Here is a 23,575-nt window from a genome sequence, read left to right on the forward strand (position 1 = left end):
AAATCTTCAAGAACAACACAAAAAGAAGTATTTTGTCGTATAATTATGGCACATTACACATCCCAACAGATAAAACAAAACTTGGATAATTTAGCAGTTACTATCAATGAAATCAATTCGGAACCAGGTCAATCTAATTAAGGTTTAAAAGTTAAACATTCCTATGGTTACTAATTGGTCTGCAAATGCAGGTTGTTTCCCTGTGTTATGTAAGCCTGTCATAATTACCAAAGTTAATAACAAAAAAAAACATCCTTTTAGCAGAGACACTCACTTTTCAATGACGATTTCTATAATGCAACGTAGCATTAAAACCTGGTGACTAGCAAAGATGCTTTATCATGAAATAAAGACGTCTCAAAGTCTCTTGATGGCAACAGTTTGACCCTGAAATAGACTATTGAAGTTTCCATCAGTTACTCCTCTGGGAAACCATTCCAAATGCAATATACTATCTACCTTGAAGGATTAAAAGGGCACAGGATGACATAAATGTCAGACTTATTTTCCTTTTTTAAATGTTTTGGGGTATAAAAAGTACAATTTTGGATGATTTGATACATAATTTGATCTGACTGCACTCCAAAACTGAGAGGAAATGTTATTAATGTATTTTTTTAATCTCCCAGACATTGCAGCCAAGAATAGTCACACAGTGACTCACCAACTCACCAAGATGGTCAGCTGATTCAATATCTCACGTGATTGGGTGACGCACTTGTATCCAAGCATACAAATAGTAGAATTAAGGCACTTAAACACAAATTAATTACGTCTTGAAACCAAGACGAAACCTACAGGCCTGATGTGCTTTAATTAAGATTGCTGATTAGCAAAGTTTATCATTGCATTTGAGTAATTAATAATATTTATGGGATAGCGGTACGGGTGATCTCACCACAATTTGTGAAAACCTCGCTTCCAAAATAAATAAATTAAAAGAGAAAACATACTTTGGATTTTTTTAAAAGGAAAATTAGGGTTGAAATCTTGCATAATTGAATCGTCGAGACTTTAAACAGAAATATATAGGGAGATTATTTATGTGTTTTATACTTGAAAACTTAAAATTATGAACTGATTTGTTTCTACATACCATAAATATATTTGAAGTGCTGAAGAGGTACAAATGTAGAGGTTTAAATAAAGGCTTGGCATGATTAGGACATCCCACCAAGATATAATAACCGAGCGCAATTGCAACTTCCTCATTCATAACATAATGGTTCATTCTTACCACTACAAATAGCCTTGAACCTACGCTTACACCTGCAGAACCCGCCATGATGGCCGCCTGCCAACCTATGTGTACCCAGTAGCTTGATAACAGTCATTTTAATTCTAAAAAATTAATAATAATTAAGATAATCTCCTGTCTTTAGTGATTAAAGCGCTTAATGCTGATGACAATGACCGACGTGAAAAATGTGGCCTTTGTTAAAAAGGCAAATCTGTTTTAAAAAAATATATATCTCATTGCATTTAAAATCATTTCAGTTAATTGGGAGTGGCCTCTGGTGGTTTTAATAGTCTATGTTTGGAGGGCATTGTTCAGTCTAATCTGTCTGACTAATTACAGAACCAACTCTGTTAAAAGTCAGGTCGGGGAGGCTAAATTAGAAGGGAGTGTACACCGCGTGCACCTGCATTTTGACCACAAGAAAGACATGGAAACTTTTCTTCTCCTCAAATATGCTTTCTGCCTATGCACAAAGTGGTGCTCATTAGAGTCATTACAAAAGTCTAATCAATTCGAACTATAAATGACCATACCTTGAAAAGAACATCATCAATTACAACGCCGAAAGGTGTTTGCGGTTATGCATGTTTCTGGCACAGTCATTTCACTTGGCCTCAATGTATGTGTTGCTAAGAGACAAGCTTGTGTGTGTCTGTGTGTCTGTAAGTGGAATGCGTGACGTCTACAGGGGCGTAGTTGTCTGTGTAAGACTTTTGTTGTTCTCACACACACATGCACACAAAGGGCTTGAGGGGAAGTTGTAAAGCTTTAATCACACCCCTCAGAAAATTGTGACGCTGCTCCTCAGTATGTGTTGTTTGCGTGGACGTGTTTGATGCGCATGGTCCCAATAATAATGGGTATAGATCAGCAAATAAGTCACAAGAAAAAACGATACCCCAAACTTAAGGCCAATATTAGACGTAAACGCCCTAAATCGGTTATTTCGGCACGTAAAAAAAATACTATACGCAATACTATAATGGGCGAATTGTCCAGAGGTAATATTCACATTATATTGTGAGCGAAAAAAATAAATTATAAGTAAAGATTTCAATCTTGAATGCTTGAAAAGATATTGTAGGAAAAGATTACATGTGAATATATTGTGCGTAATACAACAGAATGGTACTTAAAGGGGGGAAAAAAGTTATGTTCGGTTTGAACATTTAAGTCACTGAATCTTCTTGAAAAAATAATGTAGGAAAAGATTAAATGTGAATATATCGTGCGTAATACAACAGAATGGTACTTAAAGGGGGAAAAAAGTTATGTTCAGTTTGAACATTTAAGTCACTGAATCTTTCACAAAACACGATGAGGACTCCACATGCCACACTAGGAGAAACTTTTCCTCTAATTTAAAATGCTTTATAAAACTTCAATGCAAGCCATTTATATAATAATGACAGCCCTACAGAGGCTGTTCTTAACGGATTTTGAATATAAAGGGATATAGAATATTGTGCACATAGATGACAAGTACCATAAAGTTTGATCTTATCTACTTTGCCGCCTTCATGTTTCCTTACTTGATAAACGATTGCAACTCATCCCTTGATGGTTAATACCGCTTGTCCTCACTCGGGCCATGAGTAGGCTGTAGCCCATCCTATCTGAGGCCAAGTACACCTTGGACAAACAACATACACGCCTACCATTCAGTTTTTTCAATGTACCTAAGCAAGGGTGTCAGACTCGGGTTGGTTCGCGGGCCGCTTTAACGTGAACTTGATTTCACGTGGGCCGGACCATTTTAGATATAATATTTAGATTTTTATTTATTTATAAATGGATAAAAATAACTGGATTCAAAGCCCTGAATATTCAGTTTTTTATAGATCGAAAACAATGTTTATTTTAGCTTTTTTAATATATTTTTAGATTTAACGAAATGATTTTTGAACTAAAAGCACAGAAAATTGATTAAAAAATTACAATTATTGATTTAAAAGGGGAAAATCAGGAAATTTAATATACATCTATACTCTTCATTTTAATTTGATGCTAAAACAGAAAGTTGGCATCAATGATTTACTTTCCCGGCCCACACAAAATGATGCGGCGAGCCAGATTTGGCCCCCGGGCCACCACTTTGACACGTATGACCTAAAGTGATCGAGAAGCTACACAAATACGAGAGCGTTCAATTAGATTCAAATCTCACAACCTGGTTGTATTGCACAATACCAAATCGATTACTTAACCTTCAAAATCATGTTAGGAGTCAACAACAAAAACCTCCAATATTCTCAAACTATCATACTACCCATTTTCTGTGTGTTTTATAATTGGCGTTGATTGGCGAAACACCCAACAAATCCTCGAGGAGCTGTTGCGCCAATATCCGACGCTGACGTGGATAGTTAACAATGTTAAAAAGTTTGCATACTCAAAAGCGTCTCTAACACTGACTTTCCGAGCGTGTTTGTCTGCTGAACTTCTGCACATTTCCTGCTCGCTATTGACTCGGACTGCCTTTGCTCATTTATTAGCGGCTGTGCGGCCAATTAGCTCCCTGCCCCCTTTCCTGTGGGGGAGGAAATCGGGTGCACTGCTTGGGATTGAGTGAAACAGAGGAGCGACACTGAAGAGGAGGACTCTTCTCCTCTGACATCGTCATAAAGGAATCCCCTGGACTGGGCTCAGACCCGCCCACCCGCTTACTCTCACCCCGTCTGGCTTCCAGACACACACTGGCGTTCACACACATTGGTGTCTGCACTGCTCAAGAAGACAGAGAGAGAGAGACTACATTGGAAGGAGAGGGAGGGCGAGAGAGAGAGAGAGAGAGGGCGAGAGAGGCTAACATCTGTGTATAGTTGAGACACACCACTGGAGAGCATGGTTAGGAGTCAACGGGAGACGAAAGAAAGGAGTAACAATGTTCTCTCAGGTAAGCGCACCATTTCCCCGAGGACACCGACCGACATTGTCGTTTTGCCTTTTTCTGTCTACTGTATACTTCCTGTTATGTGTTGATTTGTGCGCCCTCTTCAGTGAGGCTCACGTTATATAGCAAAAGCTGCAACCTGTTGATCGGGGACTTGAATGCTCATTCTCACATTGTGTCGAGTGGAAGCGTCTCCATTGCAAAGGTCGGACACAAATAGTTTCTTTGAATGGGATGTCTGCCAGTTTAAACTCCACCCTGGTGAATGACATAATTAGCTTTCCTCAACCTGTTTGTCTGCCTTCCAACGCAACCGTCGGTGAGCGCCCTTGTGGATGCGTGTCATCATCCTGTCCACGCGCCCTCCCAGGTCACGGTTGGGGTCATTAAAAGTCGCCGAGAAGCAGAGACGGGATGTCGGGGCAGCGATTCAACAGGCTCGATTGGCTAAACATTGCTCTTATTGTTCCAAGGCCTCGTAAGTCCTTAGAAGGAAGTTGGTTCTCTTTCTGAAAGCATTGGTCGACACCAAAGTGTAGCACAATGGAGCAACAATGGTGCAGGTATCCCATTTGGGAATCATTAGTTAAATGCTAGGAAGGTACAATCATCTGAGGGAATGCAGTAATGGGAGCAGGCTTAGGAAAAAAAGGATGGCGTAGTGGAACAAAAGCCATCGCATGTTTCTGCCTCCATTTGTGCACGTGTGGTTCATGGCAGCAGTGCGGCTGAGGACTAAGTAGAGGCCTGGTGGTGGTAAGGGTGTATTGGCATAGGACCAGGCCGGGGATAAAGTTACACACGGAGCAGAACCACCAGCTCGGGGATGGGCTCGTGGTCCCGGGAGACTTTCTCTTCTTTGCAAAATCTTCATCTGGATTTCCCACAGACGAATGTCAACCAAGTGGCCCGTCCCACTGATTCCAAAGCCAAGCGCAGTACGCAACGGAGCGAAAAGCATCCAGCAAGCAGCGCCAGAGAGTCAGTCTTTGAACGTCACGGTCTCAGTAATAATTACACTCTCGCACGCAACATGAAATGAATACGCCGACATGCGCGCACATACCCAGACATACACTGTCTGCTAGCTAGGCAGGGTGTGGTAAAGCAGCAAGGTGTGTGGCCTCAAATATCTAACTGTGGATCTGCTAGATTTACACATAAAATTTAAGTGCACCTCCAGTTAACATTGTTTGCTGACAAAAGATTGATTGTTGTCTAAAGTGCCGCAATTTCACAGTTGCATACTAGAACTGTTTTTAAAGGGTGGGATAGCCAGATTTATGAAAAGAAAATAGTTGCATCCCTGCCTAAACAGGGTGTCCAAATCTGATTGGCCATGTGCCATTTAATATCGATGTCATTGTTAGTGACATACAGTAAACACATAATTAATAAGTTACGTAAAAAGTTAAATAAATAGGAAAATATAATTATATTTCATATTCTTTGTCAACGCATGTGTTGCGTTTAGATATCCATATTCTAAAAAATGTTTTGCTATTTACGACAAGTTTCTGGTCTTTAAAAGTTATCTTGGTTGACAAAAGCTAGAAATAGATGCATAATGAGTAATCAACCAGTAAGTATGTATTCAGGACGCCCATTCTGCACTTCGTTAAATTGTATCAATATTAGTATGTCACATTATTAAACCACACAAGTGCACTGTTTGCCGTGTGGAGCTCTCGCCAGCCCAGAAGTGTGAATGATGTCACATCAGCCTGTATTGGTGCTATTCTGAGCTTTATGAGGCCAAGAGAAGCCAGCTAACGCACATACCTTGTTTGCCCAGCAGCATCGCTGACATAACCGTGTTTGTTTATCGATAGCATTGTGTGCGGGCCCATTGCCTGTGTGCATCTCTTAATGCACATGCACGTGTATTTGTGCAAGGGCACTGGGAAAAGATATGCGTTGAAACAACAAGGGCTTGAGACCCAGCTGTCTCAACAGAGGCTTTTCCACTTAACCGTGTGCCCTTGTGTAAACGGCAAAGTCAACCCCGAAGAGTGACGGTCAGAGAAAAACAGCCAGCAGCCACGTCAACAATCGACTGTGCATGGTGTGCACCAATATCAGCAATTTGTCAACTGTCATTAACAGTATCTCAAACCGAATCATATCGGGATTTGTCTATTGTCGTGTAGAAACTGCATTGACACAATATGCGGTATACATGGGACTTGATATTAGAAATGATCCTGGACAAGTTAGCTTCTAAAGCACAAAAGCCAAAAGCAATGTTGCAGTCAGAGTGACAGTACGACACAACAAACCCTAGCGTCGATATCATCACGTACAATGGTGCGGCTATAGTACATCTACATCAGGGGTGTCAGACTCGGTTTGGTTTGCGGGCTATATATTATTTAGATTTTTTTTTAATAAATGGATTAAAAGAATGGATTAAAAGCCCTGAATATTCCGTTTTTTATAGATCTAAAACAATGTTTATTTTAGCTTTTTTTTATATTTTTAGATTTCACAAAATGATTTTTGAACTAAAAACACAGAAAAATGGATTAAAAAATGACAATTATTGATTTAAAAGGGGGAAAATCAGGAAATTTTATATACATCTATACTCTTCATTTTAATTTGATCCTAAAACAGTAAGTCGGCACTTATGATTTACTTTCCCGGGCCACACAAAATGATGCGGCGGGCCAGATTTGGCCCCCGGGCCGCCACTTTGACACATGTGATCTAAATAGTCTTAAAAGACCAATGTAGATTTTGGTTTTTCAACACAATCTAAAAAAAACCCTAATTCTTAAAAGATGCCTTTGCCCTTTTTCCCTAATGCCCTCATTAGCCCTAATGCAAACGTTCCACTGAGCTACATTTCCTGGCCATGATCTCACAGTGAGACTCATTTTCCCTCTTCTACGCCTCAGGATGCACAATACTGGCACAAAGACGAGCCGCAGCCGGCTCCACAGAAGCTTATGATTACATCTAACCATAATAAACGTCCCAGTAGAGAGAAGCGATACATGTCACGTCGACACACACAAAATAAGCAAGACGAGCCAAACGCAAAAGTGAGAAATCGCACAAGGAGCATTTGAGGTGAGGTGTTGGACGGTGTGCGTCATCACACAGGAAGGGAAGGGAAAGGAAAGGGAAGGAATGAGCCCAATGGGCAGGACAGCTGCGGGTTCGAAGCTGGGAAAACCCATGGAAAAGATGAAAAGGCAAAGAAAATAGCGCAAGATGAGAAGACTACGGGATGAAGCGTTTGGGAGGAGTTGGCGGAATAATGGCTTTAATGGGTGTTGGGACATAAAATGACCCTCTCTACACTGCGCTCTACGTAATAGGATACATTTAAAGATCCCCACTGCACTGCAAATATGATTTCTGTGAAGTTGAGGGTACTATGTATGATTCTTCTCCCCAAAATAGATTATAAGAGGCTTTGCAATAATAATCAATACTCATTTTTGTCATATTGTCATTGTCTGTATGTAACCATAACCTTTTGATTCAATTCGCTATTTCCAGCCAGAAGGGAGGAAAACAAAAACCCTCTCAATTGGAGTGTTTACCACTGGGACCGCTAGGTAACATTTACACAAATGAGCCAAAGGGGTAAATCTTTGGTTTTTCTTCGCCCACCCGAGGAGCCATTGTTGCATGGTGGAAATTTGCAGAGTTTACAAATATTCCCAGAGCTCTTCTTGTGCGGTAAAACTATTCCCTGGTCTCCTTCCAATTTGAAATCAGGACTGAAAATTAGTTTAAAGTCCTGCATTAACCTCTCTTTTCCACATTACTTGTTCCCTCTTCTTTAACCAAAATCCCTCTCCTGTGAATAGTAGACGTCCAATACATTTTGGATTGGATTGGATAACTTTATTCATCCCGTATTCGGGAAATTTCATTTCATTTGAAGTGCGAGCGTGAATGAACGAACGTTCATTCACTGCCATCCTCCCACTTCAAATAGATTGGACGTCTATCGCTATTAAAGGCAGTCAACGAGTTGTTAAAAATAAGAAAATTCTAATAAATGAAGCTGCAAATAGCTCTGCTTTACAGTTGCTTCAAAATCTTTTTTGATTACAACAGTGTGATAGTAGAAATCTGAACTGGGAAAATAAAGTTTTATTCTTGGCAGTTTAGAAAAATGTTACTTTTACATTTTATTGGGCGAAAACTACTGGTAATTCTTGAAATGTGTTCCCCTTTTGAGCCTTTTACTGTACAAGCTGTACCGTGAACAACAATTACATTAAGCGCTGGAGCAAAAGTGCCTTACTTTGGCTTGGCATCAAATAAAACAGTAGGTAGCGATTATACTATTTTGGGACCGTGTTTCCAGTCTGTTCGCTCTACAGTTTCTGTAGGAGATTGGCGATAAGCGCCCTACGTGTCCCGAGAGTTGTGCTCCACATCCCGACAGACAGGCTTTAACTTATTTAGAGTCCGGAGTTTCCCAAAAGAGTCCTGCTGACTCATGCGTTGTACATGCTGCTTCAAAAAGGACCTCTTATTAAACACTAACTAAGCAGCGGAATGAGGATGTAAACGCTAAACTAAAACCAGCCTTTTTTTGCTTAAAGTAACGTAAATCAAAAGCATGAAAATGATCACATTCCTAGCTATTTCTTAATGGGCAAACTAAGCCGTTTCACTCATTCGTGAGGAAAAAGATCAGACGGACTGGTGCGCACATCCATTAGAGGGAGTGCCACTTGACTGGCCACTTCCTTCGAACCAAATTCTCCATTCTGTCATTGAAAAGCTATTTTTATAAGAGAGGCCACGGGAAGTCTGGGAGTTGACGACAAACACACACACACACACACAGACAAGGACGCGGGGCCGAGACAAGGTCAGTGGCCGATAAAAAGGTAATGGTGACTATTGTGGTGTGTTTTAGATGTGGCGACGACAGCGCTTCTCGTCGAAAGACGTCTCTGTTGACCAGGGGAATTCCTGGCAGAGTGATTTCCAAGACTAAAGACTGAATCACATTGCCAGGGATTTCCAATGGCTGGCATGAAGAAAGCACATACGCAGAAGCACAACATCATCCGCTGCTGCCTAGACCTGGCCTGACCGTGGCGTGCCGTGGCGTGACAGGACTTAGCTCACATGTGAACACAGAGTCTGTCATGTTCACAGTGGTTAAGTTCTGTCGCTGCAGGGCTGCAAACCGGAGGGGGCCCGAAGGAAAGATCAAGGTCACGGGTTGCCGTCCATTTGCATCAGCGGAAAGCAGTTGAAGGATTACTACTCAAATTGAAGATTTCATATTCAAGTTGCAAATTGTATCTTCATGACATGCAGAATTCTGCTTCTTTGAAGCTAATGTTTTGCAAAAGAATGTGTTTCATTTGCTGGAGGAAGAGAGTGGTGTGAGTTTTACGACATAACAAAAAGGGATTATAAACCAGTTTTTTGATGAAAATGTAATTTCTATTTCAGTTTTGGAATTAGATCTTGTTCAAAAAGTAACAAATTTACAGATTTTAAAAAAAGACTAGATTAAGGTATTTTTTTGGAAAAAAATAAAGGCCTAAATCTCATCTGCAGTTAAATATATACATGTTAAAAAAAATTAATCTTGAAATTTTTCATGTGAAAATATATATTTAAAATGTTTACAATTCAAAATGCCAGAGTCATTTAAACTTCTGGTAAAATATAAAAGAGGTGTTCTAATTGTTTTCTGTATCGTTGTTAAAGGGAGTGTGAGGGAGAATTTAGGCGTTTGTGAATCATTATTAGCTTTACGTCTAAAATGTTAAATAAAATATTCCATGGGTAGCCTAACTTTTTAAACATATTTAGATATCAAAAAGAAAATAGTCGTTAGCCTATTCATTGTTCTTGTGCTGTGTGTCCATGGCAAATGATTCACCACTTTGTTATGACAATGCCGGATGAGGTGTGCTGCACCTAACTTATGGGAGTGAGTATAATGCCATCTGCTAATAATTGCTAATCTTTTGTAAAAGCCAAATATCATCAGATCCCTGTGAAAACGACTTGTGTACAAATTTGGGATTGCAGCGTTTTTGGTTATGATATTACATGGCCTGTAGATTTTCGCTTGACTATACAGAGTCCATTAGTTTGGAAATATATGGAAATATATGTACTTTTGTGTGTACCCCAGTATGGACCCCCTCCTGGGCTGGTCTCCTGTGCCTGCTGCGCTGATAATCAGTGTGTGACGTCAGCTGGCTCAGTTCAGCAGGAACAGGGGCTCGGACCCTCATTTATGCTCACTTTCTTATGTCGGCTTACCGGAAGGAAACATTTCAAATATGTGATTAAAGGGGCTGATATTTTGACATATCCAAGCTATGTATCAATATGGTTTTAATAAGTAGTGGGGGGGTTTCTTGATCTACAGTAGGAATTTTGTTGCTTCTTGTTTGCCCGATTAACAGAACAAGATTTGATTTGTGACATTGACAATAAATTCTTTTGCTAGTTTTTGTGTGTCCATTTGTGGTTTTTGTGCGCACGTGAAAATGTATTACATCAAATTGAATATTTTTGGGTGTTTACGACAAAAACGATGCAATTTTAAAATAAGAATGATATTTTAACATGCGTCATTTGTCTGATCCACAAATATTGGTTGTCATCTGGCCTCTTTAGTAACAATATTCAAACAAGGAACTAAAGCTGACAAATTAACAAGTGGATGACTTTAAGCATATTGAAAATTCCACAACAAATCGGTGTCAAAACAATCGGTTCTGTGTTTTTTCTTGCTGCTTTATGTTACCACGGCAACAATGTCACACGTTCCATCATTACAGTTAAAAAAACGATGTGTCAGAGTACTTCCTGATTCTCAGTATAAGGCGGACACTTTTCTTTTTCCCATGTTCAAAAGTTTACCTAAGTATCAGCCCTTCCCTTGAAACATACACACCCACACACCCACACCCATGAACCTACTCACCTGTTCATTCATGTTGCCCGATGGATTTAGCAAGATACTCATTACCATAGCAAAGGCAGATAAATAGAATAGAAAAAAAGTCAGGACGGGATTGGGTTCAACCGCAGACGAACACAATTAATCCTAATGTGTAACTGACAGAGAAGCACACACTTGATTGTCTCCCTACTCCTTCTTTCTCCGTGTCTAGCACTTAGCTGCTCACCGCCACTTTGGACAGGAACAGACATAATTGCCATTATGACTGCAGTGCTCGTTCACATCCCACAGGGCACTGATTGTTCCACCGTGGGGGGGAGGAAGTGGGTGCAAACACTGTCTGCTCTGTGTAGACGTTTTTGTAGCGTGACAACGACTCGGCGCTGAGTTTCGGTCTTTGCATTACTATGAGGATCCTTTTGGGCTAACTTGAATCGAATCCAGGTCAAACGCCAACTTTGAATGCACAAAATCGTACTAAACTAGAAAATGTCCTTACTAAGTCCAAGTCCAAGTCCAAGTCTCAGCGAAAATGTAATGTAAAGTGAATTTATTTAATCCAGCTCCAAACTGCTTCCATCTTCGAACCTTGATTTATGGTTGAGGATATGCTTGAATTTACATTGTCACATGGAGAACTTCCAAGAATCAAACTTAAAAAAAAAAAATACAAGGAAAGCTATTTATACTCTTTTTAAAGATGCCTGAAAAGGCAAATGCACCATTATTGCCAAATTGTGGCTTTTTGGGCAATCACATTAATCACTGATTTCTAAGTGCTACTCCAGACTTTTCCGCATGGTCCAATTTAACAGACTCACGTAGCAATAAGCGCAAGCAATGAAGAATAAGTGCATGTAAGACATAATGTATTTAATCGTTGCACACACACAAAATGTCGAAGTTCAGTGAGATAATCTACTTTTGCTTTGCTGTACATTGGCTGCTATAAAGTAAAAACCATAAACTAGTTTAAAATACAGCAGCCTACAATCCGTTAATGACAATGCACACTTTTCTTTCATTGTACATTCTAACAGTACACAATTAAACACACAAAAACACAAGTCATTCACCTCAAGTTAACTCAAGTTACTCAACATGCGGTGTAAACTGTGAGGTTGTCAAATTTAGATTTTCCTAAGCTTTGATGGCATTTTATGGAATCTTGGGTGTAACAGAAGAACACTAAATATACACTGGCAGTTAATAAGTGAGTTTGCAGCGAAAAAGCTTACGCAATGTCCCGCAGGAAAAACACGAACATGTCAATACGTTAAATGTGAACTACAAATAGCTGTGGATTTGATGTGTTGCTGAAATTCTACCTCCAAACCACATATTTTCCTACAGACTAGTACAGTGTCCCATTCCCAGTTACCAGCACTTTTTATATTGAGACACCACAAAAAAAAGTGAAAGAAACTCATCAAGATGAAGTTTTGTTGGACTACTAAGGATGACATAATACAATCACTCGGTCTATAGATGACTTGAAGTGAAAAGTCTTTTTAGGAAGACGCAATTTAGTGTGCGCATATTGCACGACTCAGTTTTTTTGAGAGTTAGTTATCATAGTCCCGATGTCGTTACTTATTCTCAAAAGCAAAACAAAGACAAAATATTCCAGCATACAGACACTTGTAACTATCGTGTAGAATGCACAATTCCCTTTTTTTAGGTATAGCATATAGTGAGCTTTAAGTGGGTTAGGAAAACAACTTGAGGATATAGGAAGTGTGATTGGCACAGGAAATATTATTGCCACATCAGACTGATTTATCGCATTGGGAAATGGCTTGACTTGATTATGTGGTTGTTTTAGCCGAGAGCAGAAAGGAAAAGAACCTTAAGAGGATGTATTGTGTCTAGTAAAAACTCTACGTCAACAAGCGAACGGCACAAACAGTGTGTATATACATATATATGCATACATACATACATATAAATATATATATATATACATATATATATACACATATACATATATATATATACACACATACATATATACATACATATATATGTATATACATAAGTAATACGACTTACTTTTTGCAAGGCTAAAAAGGAAAAATAGATACAGAACAAAACAAAATGTAATGTTATTCTTAAGGCCACCCCTCTACAAAAGAAATGCTAAGCTTGTATAACAAACAAATGCTATAATCATCTAAAATGTTCAGACACATTGATATTCATATTGCAGAAATAAGACAGGTGACAGGAAAGATTAAAAGATTTTCAAACAACGAGGTGAACATGATGAAATAAAGTATTGCATGTACATTTCTCTGAATCATAAGTGAAAACAGATCCTTAATTGTTTGCGTTCTTAAGCAATCTTGCATGGTGATGTCACGGTTTACATAAGGTGGACAATCATCCGCAGCGTTCATTGTTAAATCAAATGAAATTCATGAGCGAGATAAACGCAGTTTTTGGCTTCATGGCCACATATTCACTGACTCCGTTCCGTCACTGGCGTCTGTTAACGCACAACTGACTGTTTCTTTGGTGCATGCTGTGGCATGCGACGGTGTTGTTGCAGCCACCCAAATCAGAATAAAACAACTTGTCTTAACAAGTCAATATTGGAAGTGAAAGCTAAACTCACCTTAACATAGCAGCACTAAATTTACAGAAATGCTGCGGTAATATAAAAAGTTAACCGCCCTGACGCAAGGCTTCCTTTCCCCGAAAAAAAAAAGGTTCTTACTGTGATGAGACAAAGAGCTTCACCGCCTTCATTCAGTTTTCTTGCCGGCGGTCAGTTGGTCAGCATGGCGAGCGAATGTCTCAGCCACAATTAGAGGAAATACTAATGTAGCATCGGCATACACCTGGAAATAAAAGGACAATTGAAGATTTTATTTAAAGAAAAACACTTGTTAGAATACACCTTGTAAAGTTTGGCTCCCAACCATCCCAGGATGTATGCCCTCTTTTGCCCGACTGGAATAAACTAAAGTAAATTAAAGTAAATATTACAAAAACGATCGATGCTTGCAATGACATGATAATCTGTTTATCCACATGTTTGTATATATAGTAGCCTTAAAGGAGAATATAGTGATGACCAAAAGCTAAGAAAGTTTGGCGCTGGCAATAAGAGGATATGCTGCCACCGTGAGGCAAAATTAATACCTATCCTGACTCTAATGCAGATGCCAACAACCGTGTCCCAGTCATAAATAACCAGGAAAATTGACTTGGCAACTATATTATACTTTTGATTACCAGTTTGAGTATTTCAACAAACGTAGAACAAGGTGCAATAGTAGTTTACCTGGGGTAGCACTCGTCAGCAACAGACAAGTGATCCTACAATACTGAGATTCAAATGAAAACTGTTAAGAATACACTGTTGGAGTTCCAAAACATATTTTTCCCATTGGAATGAAAAATGAAAAAAAAATCTACACATACATTCGGAAGTGGTGTCATTAGGATTCTGACTTGTGGAAAATTGTAAGCATAAGCAGTGATATAGATACCTTTACAGGTTTGGCATCAGTTCTGATCTTGCCCCAGGACACAGCCTCGTCGGGTCTGGCGCCAGAGTCCGAACCGTCAAACTCCTGGCCCGTGTTCACGTACACACAATAATCTGCACCATTTCTCTGAAAAAAAGTGTGTAAAAATAAGTTTCCGCCATGATTATATAATAATGTGTGTCAGCTAAATGCCACTTTACAACATTAATGATCATGCATTCTAACATCTTAATAATGTATTGAGACAGAGTGACTATTATATTAATGGGACATGAGAGCCAATCACAAACTAATATGTTTCCAACACCATTTGTTGCAAATTCTTCATAAAGCAGTACATGAATTATTAAATTCATCACCATGGTCCACTCTAATCTGAACACATTCAGATTCCATTTTTTTGTTTAGTTTAGTTTTTTAATTCAAGAACATATGAAGAATCTAATAGAAGGTGATGCTCTGTTTATGTTACATTGCAACTGGAATAAACAAACATTAGAAATGACTTCCTCCACCAATGTAAAAGCATAAAAAGGCACTTTGGCGGAGGGTGAGAGAATCAATGAGATAATTACCATGAGATTGGCGTTGGCAACGTGATGCTTTACCAGTCCACCTCCAAGGATGATCATTCCAGATTTTTTGGCATGCACCGCCTGGCTGTTCAACCTGCGTATATCTACAAAAAAACATGTTTAGATTCAGGAGATGATCAAGTATAACATAAATGAGTTCATTAATCTCCTTTACCTTCCACAATATCCAGAATAAGACCAGGGTTCTTATAGGAATGGAAGTAAAGCATGTCCCCAAGAGAGCCATCTGTCAATGCAGGACTGAATACTGGAATGTTGTTCTAATAAAATAAAATGAAAAATAAACATTTTTTTATTCTTGGAAAGGTAGAGATGATTGGTTAATGTACTTCATAAATAATGCAACCTCAGACTAACCTTGTATGCCCAGTAGTAGACAGAGTCGGTATTATTGATCTCTTTTCCAAGTCGATGGATCATTTTCGAGGGTGTCCAGTGTGTACCCTAAGTATCAAATCAATTTCCAACCATCAACAAAAACAAAGTTAGTAAGTAAGCAGTATATTGTAAGAGACTCACCTCTGTGTTCTGCTCCAACAGCATCTGATCCAAGATGGGCATAAGCCAGTCTTCAAACTTACAGTAGTTATCATTGGGAACAAGTAAGTTCCCGATTCTTGAACCAGAGAAAATAAAGGGGGGAAATGAGTGTTAGAGAGAACGATTAAAAAGAAATTTGGACACATTACATTAAGACCGGAATTTTAAAAAATTCCAGCCACTACCCCAAGTTTGTTCCTCTTTAACAAACTAGTCCAGGGTTGGGCAAACCAGTCTTGGAGGGCCGCTACGGGTACAGATTTTTGGTCAAACCAATCGAGTACAGCCAATTTAACCAATATGATTTCTGCAGGAAAACATGAAGCGCCTGGCTGTAATCCACTTGTAGGATACCAGATTAGTGGAAAAGGGGAAAAGGTGTCCTCATTATGAGTTGGAATGGTGGCCCTTTGTGGAATAGTTTGCCTAACCCTGAACTAGTCCCATCTACAGATATTTATCTTAAATGTATAGTTCCAAAAATGAGTACAAACACTGTAAGTGATTTCTCAATAACACATTTTTGTCCACTTTCTCTGCACAGCCCAGTAGCATATGTCAGACAGTTCCTCAATACCAACCTGTTAATTCCTCTTAATCGAAGCTCCTTGCCAGGTAGACTGAAGTCTCCCAGGTACGTGTTAGCCAGACACTTGATAAAGTCCTCCTCTATGCCACCTGCTGTGGTTACAACCACATCCACCTTCACAAAAGATAACAAAAACATTTTTTTTGGTCTTTTGGGGGAAAAAAGGCAAGTTAAAAGAAGAACATTTGAAGAGAATTACAATAACCTATTTAATTAAAAATACATAACAGTGGACGTACCATTTTGTGCTCTACCAGATATCGGATGCTCTCTCTAACTCCAGAGCTGATGAGGTTTGAAGTATAGCCCAGGAAGATGGTGCAACCTGGGCGGGATGGCAGGTCACCACAGTCGTTTTCTGCTGCTTCAGTTGGCTCAAGACGTTTCTCGATCTAAGAACAAATACATACAGTAGCTGACAAACCCTAAAAAATAGAAGTAATGCTACCAAAAAGTAACGAGTATGTCTAAAAGTACATGTTAAAACTCTCACCATGCGGTTGACTTCCTGTATGGCCAATCCGAGGCTACTGGCCTGAAAACCTGTGGAGATGTAAGACTTGAGCAATGCTTGGAGATCCACACCCTGGTTAAAATCGTAGCCTCTGATCTTGGGTAAGTCCTCTGGTAGGTCGCTGCTGGTTTTAAGTACAGCCTCGAGGGCAACAGAAGGGATTTTTTCTGCCATGTTCTTGACCACAACTGAAAGGTAGACACGACAGTGCGATACAGTGCGTAATTAGTCTTAAGTCACTGAGTGCCATTGACCATGATGCATGTCCAATCATGTGGCTCTTTTTATCCTTCTGCAAGTTCTGCAGGCAATTTACATTAGCTCATCATTCGTAGATGTCATTGATTCATGCTGGTTTGCGGGGGTGCTGGATTCTATCCCAGCCAACCATGGGCAACAGTCAGGGAACACCTTAAATTGGTTGAAATGTGGGAGGAAACCAGAGTACCCAGAGAAAACCCACACAGGCCCGTGAAGAACATGCAAACTCCACACAGATGGACCGACCTGGATTTGAACCCAGGTCCCCCACTGTGAGGCCGACGCGCTAACCACTCATCCACCGGGCCCACTACACCTGTAAACTAATATGCGTTCAGTTCAAATCAATTGAACGCGTCTCGCCGTCAATTGCAGTTAATTAGTTGTTTTCGCCTATAAATGAACGATCACTATCCTGCACTTGAACCAATGTATTTCATTTTTTTACCCGTGTATCTTAACGTAATGCCTTAAGTACGGCAAAACTTTACAATACTTGGCCATGTGGACAGTTCAGCAAACACAAGCTAACACATGCTAGGTCCAATCGAAGGCAAAACTATGAGAAAACAAATAAAGGGCACATATTTACGCACCTTAAAGAGACGCCGGGGAATGCGGTGCTTAGAATGTAAGAGGGTCTCACAAACGACCTTTAGATCTTCTGCTTTTTGTGATTTTAGAGCGAAGGCACCACAAATCGCGATCAGGACGCATTTGTGACAGCTCAACGGAGAGTGGGAAAGGACAAACTTGCTAAGTTTCTTCTTCGTTGCTCACATCTATGGTTGGATTGCCCTGAAATCCTAAAACTTGTTTTTTGTTAAAGGTGTAGCATTTATTTTAAAAGAGAGATCTGGCAAAAAGTATTGCAGTTTAACTCGTGCACTGTCACTGACAGCAATAGACATGTTCATCATGTTTTATTTAAGGAGAACACAAAGCTATTCTGTTGGATAAATGGCAAAAATCCACACTAAAAAAATCATTTATTTAAAAATAATACAATTTACAAATAATGACTTATTCTCAAGTATGCTTAATAGGAATAATCACAGTCCAAAAAAATCTCCACATGCAAAGAAATTCATTTCAATTAAAAAAAAACATTCACAAACAGGCAAAAACACTGCAAATCTGCTCACCAACAACGACAGTTTACATTTGTCAGAGTACTCTACTAAAAAGGCTTTTTGCAAAGGCAGATCCATCTTAAATCCATTTGAAGAGCTCTGATCTATGTGACCTTTCCACATTGCCCTTTGGAGTAATGTTCAAAGGGTCATACTACTCCTGCCCGACGAATGAACATAAATACAAATATAGTGGCGGTCAAAAAGGTACGCTGGATGCTTTTCAGGCTACATCCAGCCACGACCTAACACGGTGGTCATCTCTTGTGGAAAATGAGTTACAGAAACAGTCTCGCCCAGGTGCAAAAGATGGTGGAGCAGCTCCGCCTAGAAGCAAGCATGGAGAGGACAAAGGTATGTTCGTATATGCTTGTGTTTTACAAGAATCCTTAATCTTTAATTCATGGATGTTTGTCCAACTTTATCCTTCCTTAGATTTCCTTTACAGCAGTAGACTTGGTCCAATACTGCCTGGACCATAGATGCAGTGACCCTCTAATAACTGGTATCACTGCCTCTTCCAACCCTTTCAAAGATAAGAAATCCTGCGTTTTGCTTTAAGACTCCTGTTTAAAGATGGTCATTTCTGAGATCAGTTCATTAAATTTAATTTGATGTTGGTACCTATGGAAGATGTTAAACGGTGAATAAAATGGAATCCTTTGTGACTGGAACATATTCATGATTTGCGTTTTACTAGATACATGGTAAGTCATACAATGGGATTTACTGTAAAACAACTGAGGTAAATTAGTCTTTTAATGCTGAGGTTTTATTGCAGATTGTGTTGGGAAAAAGTATTTTTGCATATGTATCCCACACAAAGCTTTCAGTTCACCAAATCAACTTTAATATCACACAGATAATCCAAGTAAATATAAAATGAAATCTAAATGATAATTGTATTTACTTCAGGGAGGAATACAAACATGAAAACGTAATTTGTTACTAACCACTTTTTGTGTAAATTTGAGTTGTAATTCACTGGCCACACCCAAACTGCTTGCAAACACGTTTTTTGAACCAAGAAAGAACTTTAATAGAATACATTCAGACAAAGTGGAGTAGGTTACAAAAACTCAACAATAAATCATGGTAATATTCCCAGAAAAGAATGAGGGAAAGAAAAGGTAATGAATGAACTTAATGAAATAAATATGAACTTTTAACAGCATTCCTAATTTTCTTGATTAAATTGTATATACTTTATTATCTAGATGAACTGTATGTCTTTGGACACACACTACATTAAAATAAATAAATAGTATACTGTGTACTCATTTACAGACTGCCCATACAAATACAGTACTAATCATTTCAAAATTCAATTTTTTTTATTCAAATGATGATAGATTTATTTTTAACTGTCATCTTATATTCTCAACTTAAAATATCCCACATAGCCATTTTCAAGATTTGTTCACAAATCAAATAAATTCAAAGATAAGTGCTGAAAACATATATCATTTTACATGATCTTTAACAGTCTCGCTTTTTGTGGGCCTCCAGATTTCCACACACATATTCCCCAAAGCGACAGCAAGGATTCCAGCCTCCACACTTAACTAGAAGGAGACACAAGAAAAATATCTTTATCCATCCAAACATACAAAATGCAGACATATTATGATACATTACTGCAGGAGAGCTGAAGTCAACTCTCAAAAAATGGTCAGTTTAAAAAAACAAATGGAGGAATTGTATTGTAAGGCCCGGGAAAGTAAATCGTGAGTGCCGACTTTCTGTTTTAGGATCAAATTAAAATGAAGAGTATAGATGTATATTAAATTTCCTGATTTTCCCCCTTTTAAATCAATAATTGTAATTTTAAAATCATTTTTTTCTGTGTTTTTAGTCCAAAAATCATTTTGTAAAATCTAAAAATATATATTTAAAAAAAGCTAAAATAAACATTGTCTTAGATCTATAAAAAACTGAATATTCAGGGCTTTTAATCCTGTTATTTTAATCCATTTATTAAAAAAATATCTAAATATTATATCTAAAATGGTCCGGCCCACATGAAATCAAGTTGACGTTAAAGCGGCCCGCGAACCAACCCGAGTCTGACACCCTTGCACTAAAGGTATGAGATAAAACGAATTTAATTACTTTTGCACATATAGTAAAAACCTCTTTTTTCAGCGCAGTAAGGCAATTAACTCACCCCTAAGACTCCTTCTTGGTGACGCATTGTACATAATGTCTTTGGAGGCCCACAAGGGATGTGTGCCTGAAGATGGGAGAGAATGAATTGTAAAAAAAAATAATTTAAAGAAACACTAGAAATTGTGCTTTAATGTTTAAAAAAAAAACAGTCCTGAAGTTTGAAGTTAATAGCTAAAAATGTGCAAAAACTGACAACACCACACGTCTTACCTTGACAGAAAAGTCAGAGGAGCACGTATAGAGGCTTCCAGGTGACTTGTAAATCCCCGTGATCATAGCCGTGTGTCCAACATCGAACCACGACAGCCGTTTTATGATCCCCTGCTTTATTGAAAAACAACGAAGCTTGCCCTTTAAGTCACCTCCCCAAATCTCGCTGCCACTGTAGCTCATGGAACGCAGGTAAGAACGCAGCTGAAATATGAGAAACAATTTTGAGTTTGTCTGTCATATGATTTGAATTTCTTCCAGGTGTTTCCATTTACCCGAACTTTGATCAATCTCTTGTCTGCCCTGCGATCATGGACGACCACGGTGTTGTCTCTACTCGCAGAAATGACGTACTTATCGTCTGCTGCCATGCACAGGATGGAATTGCTGTGGTGTTTGAGGGTTTTCACCAAAGGAACAGCAGCTATGGGTAAAAAAAAAAAATATTGTTAATATTAGACAGAGAAGTACAGCAGCAAAATTTAATAAGATTCAGTGCAAGAGTCGTTTCAAACATGTGGGAGTAAAAGTACATCACCTCTTGGGTCATACATTAGGACCTTCTTATTAAATGTGCCAGCCAGCAATACATCTTGGAGATAAGACATGCAGATGACGACAGCTTCAGTCTTGATCACACCCCTCTCTGCCCCACAAGCTTGAAGGTCCCACAACCTCACGGTTTCGTCAGAGCCCCCCGAAGCCAGAAGGGGTCCCTGCGATGCCAAACACCACACCCAGCCTTGATGAGTGTTGAAGTGACCTTGGCCTGTCAACGTATGCATCAGCATGTTGCCAGAGTCTGCCTGTAAATTCCAAAGTTTAACATCCCAATCTCTGGAGCCTGTGGCACAAACAGCTCCGTCACCCCCCAATAGGAGGATGGAGTTGATCGCGCCGATGTGTCCCGAAAGCAGGGTGACACACTCGAGTGCTGGGGGCGGACTTGGACTTCTGGAGGGTTGGTACTCTTCATGCTCCTGAAGCCCAACAGGCTCATGCTGTTGATGATCAGGAGCATCATTTTGGCCCTCAAATAAAATGGGTTGATCCCCAAAGTCCCCGTTCCCTGGTTCTGGATGATCTTCTAATCCCTCATCCAGAACTTCCCTCAACTGGTCTAGATGCTCCTCGCCGAACACCACTCCTTCCTCGCCATCGTATGCTTCCTCAATGACTCCCACTCTCTCTGGTTCTGGAACCCCCACTCCGTCATCTTGTTGTTCCTCTGCTGCTGGTAATTCATCTTGCAAGGCCCTTGGACGCCGGCCCACTCTTTCATAGTCCGCCACAACATCTTGAGGCTCTCTAATCACAACCTGCGCTACGCTGGACCAGCCTGAAATGAGTTTCTCCAGTTCCAAGCAAGCAACAGGCCAGTCGAAGTCTTCCCTCGGCCCCACTGGAAAGCTAGCTGTAGATCCGATGAGTCTGCGTGACCGCAGCTGCCAGGCTGTGCTGTCCTTCCCGATATTGCGCAAAGCACAACAGACCTGAAATGAGAAGACAGACAGGAACCATGACAACATTTTGTTTGTATTTTTGATCACAAAGCATTGTTGGGTTTATCAACTGGACCATTCATTGACTACAATCATTTTGACCCAAACATGCAGACATCAAATGTAAGGCTCTGGAAAATTAGACAATTATAGATATTTTTGTGAAATGAAGGAATGAGTGAAGAAAAAGCCTTTACAACTCACCTTTGGTAGTACAGAAATGACACAATGTGCCGGAAGATGTGAAACAATTTGGGATATCATCTCCCACGGCAATGACAACAATCCACTGGCTTCGGGGGATGCAGATGGGGAAATATCACTGGAAGTGTTATTCCTTTTATGAAACAAACAAATTACAGAGAATTGTTTATGTGTAGCAGATGAAAGTGGAAAATGTAGAAAATCCAAGTGAAGAGATTAATTATTTTATAAGTACTTTGTAAGGATAACACTATAACATTAATACTTGTGTTAAGTGTTTTGATCTACAAAATTAAAGCAATTAATTAATTCCACAAAGGAAATTGTTTAGGGAATAAAATCGTCGATTTTACTCTTACATTTGTTGCTTTGGACTTGAAGTGTCGCTTTCAACAAATTCGTGAGATGGCTCACTTTGTTCCCCATCTTTAACCACCGCAGATCCTTTGTTTATACCTGCGTCATCCATATCCGAAGCAGCCTTAGTCAAATGTACACGGGCAACACTCCTCTCCTCTTTTGGCGATTGCATGCTTATTTGTCTGGCAGTACTATCTTACACAGATTAACAAATCGTGTGACGGAAACATAAAATGAAAAAGGCAATTCGTCATTTCGCTCAAGAAAAAAAACGTCCGCGTCCGGTAACCAACATCTGATAAGTTCTGTCAATAACATAAGCGTCTGCTGGATACTGTACCACCCCAATGTTTACGTTTGACAACAATTCTCAGCGTTGTCACCACGGTAGAATAGATCACGCGTTTAGTTTGAGATCGTCGCTAAAACGGGATTTTAAAAATACATCTGCCAAATGGTGTAAACGATACGATTAGTTGCAGAAATGCTGTACTGTACCAACTGGTTTATCATGTAAGAGGGGGTAAGGGGCGAACTACAATTTCAAACGACCACTTCCGGCGGTAGCTAATAACGTCATCAATGTGCACAGAGAGTTCAAATTCTGATATTAAAGTTAACGACTTGTTTAAAAAATATAGGTCAAAGATTTAGCCATTCATTGGCTCTCACGCTTCCACTAATGATCAACTCATTTAAATTAAGATGATCAGACTGTTCCTTATTTGTTGGTGCGTGTAGCTAGTGGCCATTTTGGGTAGGTAGGAGGACAGGGTTATAAACTATGTCCAAAATTCTGTTAGACTAGTTATAAGGTTTCACTTGCAAATTCAGGCTTAGCATTTGAATTGATGGTTCTCTTTCCCCCAAAAAATTATATGCATCCAAATTATATATATCCTGCCATTATAATATTCAAATCAATGATCTGGCTGTCTGAACGGCCCAATTTAT

General features: G+C 39.4%; 3 protein-coding genes and 1 long non-coding RNA gene across 5 annotated transcripts in view; 2 read left to right on the plus strand and 2 right to left on the minus strand.

Moving 5' to 3' along the window:
* dhps (deoxyhypusine synthase) overlaps positions 1–17,916 on the minus strand; it is a 42,429-nt gene extending 24,513 nt beyond the window's left edge. Inside the window, exons 1-10 of one of the 2 annotated variants that reach the window (XM_077619341.1) lie at positions 17,640–17,916; positions 16,762–16,970; positions 16,508–16,660; positions 16,261–16,382; positions 15,659–15,755; positions 15,497–15,583; positions 15,294–15,399; positions 15,119–15,222; positions 14,544–14,669; positions 11,899–13,889 (exon numbers count right to left, since the gene is read on the minus strand). In XM_077619341.1, the coding sequence (XP_077475467.1) occupies positions 13,794–13,889; positions 14,544–14,669; positions 15,119–15,222; positions 15,294–15,399; positions 15,497–15,583; positions 15,659–15,755; positions 16,261–16,382; positions 16,508–16,660; positions 16,762–16,956 (1,086 nt within the window). In that variant the 5' untranslated portion in view covers positions 16,957–16,970; positions 17,640–17,916 and the 3' untranslated portion in view covers positions 11,899–13,793. Of the gene's footprint in view, positions 1–11,898; positions 13,890–14,543; positions 14,670–15,118; positions 15,223–15,293; positions 15,400–15,496; positions 15,584–15,658; positions 15,756–16,260; positions 16,383–16,507; positions 16,661–16,761; positions 16,971–17,639 lie in introns of those variants that run through there. The other variant, XM_077619340.1, reaches the window with a different exon arrangement.
* LOC144088697 (uncharacterized) lies at positions 3,957–10,589 on the plus strand. The gene is made up of 2 exons (XR_013304921.1): positions 3,957–4,136; positions 9,025–10,589. It is a non-coding gene; the product is annotated as an uncharacterized LOC144088697 (long non-coding RNA).
* On the plus strand, positions 17,265–18,812 carry LOC144088726 (guanine nucleotide-binding protein G(I)/G(S)/G(O) subunit gamma-7-like). Its single transcript, XM_077619346.1, has 3 exons — positions 17,265–17,315; positions 18,404–18,530; positions 18,612–18,812. Exons 2-3 carry the CDS (start codon positions 18,450–18,452, stop codon positions 18,735–18,737), a joined length of 207 nt encoding a protein of 68 aa, XP_077475472.1. The 5' UTR covers positions 17,265–17,315; positions 18,404–18,449; the 3' UTR covers positions 18,738–18,812.
* Positions 18,813–19,639: 827 nt separating this feature from the next.
* On the minus strand, positions 19,640–23,180 carry fbxw9 (F-box and WD repeat domain containing 9). The gene is made up of 7 exons (XM_077618637.1): positions 22,621–23,180; positions 22,262–22,394; positions 21,094–22,048; positions 20,831–20,979; positions 20,556–20,759; positions 20,344–20,409; positions 19,640–19,741 (listed from the first exon to the last, which is right to left on the minus strand). The coding sequence occupies exons 1-7, from the start codon at positions 22,791–22,793 to the stop codon at positions 19,640–19,642; spliced, it is 1,782 nt and encodes a 593-aa protein (XP_077474763.1). The 5' UTR covers positions 22,794–23,180.
* Between the last annotated feature and the right edge of the window lie 395 nt (positions 23,181–23,575).

The sequence above is a fragment of the Stigmatopora argus genome, chromosome 14 (assembly GCF_051989625.1).
Source record: "Stigmatopora argus isolate UIUO_Sarg chromosome 14, RoL_Sarg_1.0, whole genome shotgun sequence".
In the NCBI taxonomy this organism is placed as follows: Eukaryota; Metazoa; Chordata; class Actinopteri; order Syngnathiformes; family Syngnathidae; genus Stigmatopora; species Stigmatopora argus.

What these genes read in the sequence shown, in the direction of transcription:
- LOC144088726 (XM_077619346.1), top strand. Translation starts at nt 18,450, where the DNA reads ATGAGTTACAGAAACAGTCTCGCCCAGGTGCAAAAGATGGTGGAGCAG. An exon ending in CAAGCATGGAGAGGACAAAG is followed by an intron (nt 18,531 to 18,611) that starts GTATGTTCGTAT and finishes ATCCTTCCTTAG; the next exon opens with ATTTCCTTTACAGCAGTAGA.
- fbxw9 (XM_077618637.1), bottom strand. Translation starts at nt 22,793, where the DNA reads ATGCAATCGCCAAAAGAGGAGAGGAGTGTTGCCCGTGTACATTTGACT. An exon ending in AGAGATTGATCAAAGTTCGG is followed by an intron (nt 20,760 to 20,830) that starts GTAAATGGAAAC and finishes CTCATATTTCAG; the next exon opens with CTGCGTTCTTACCTGCGTTC. An exon ending in ACCAAGAAGGAGTCTTAGGG is followed by an intron (nt 19,742 to 20,343) that starts GTGAGTTAATTG and finishes GTCTCCTTCTAG; the next exon opens with TTAAGTGTGGAGGCTGGAAT.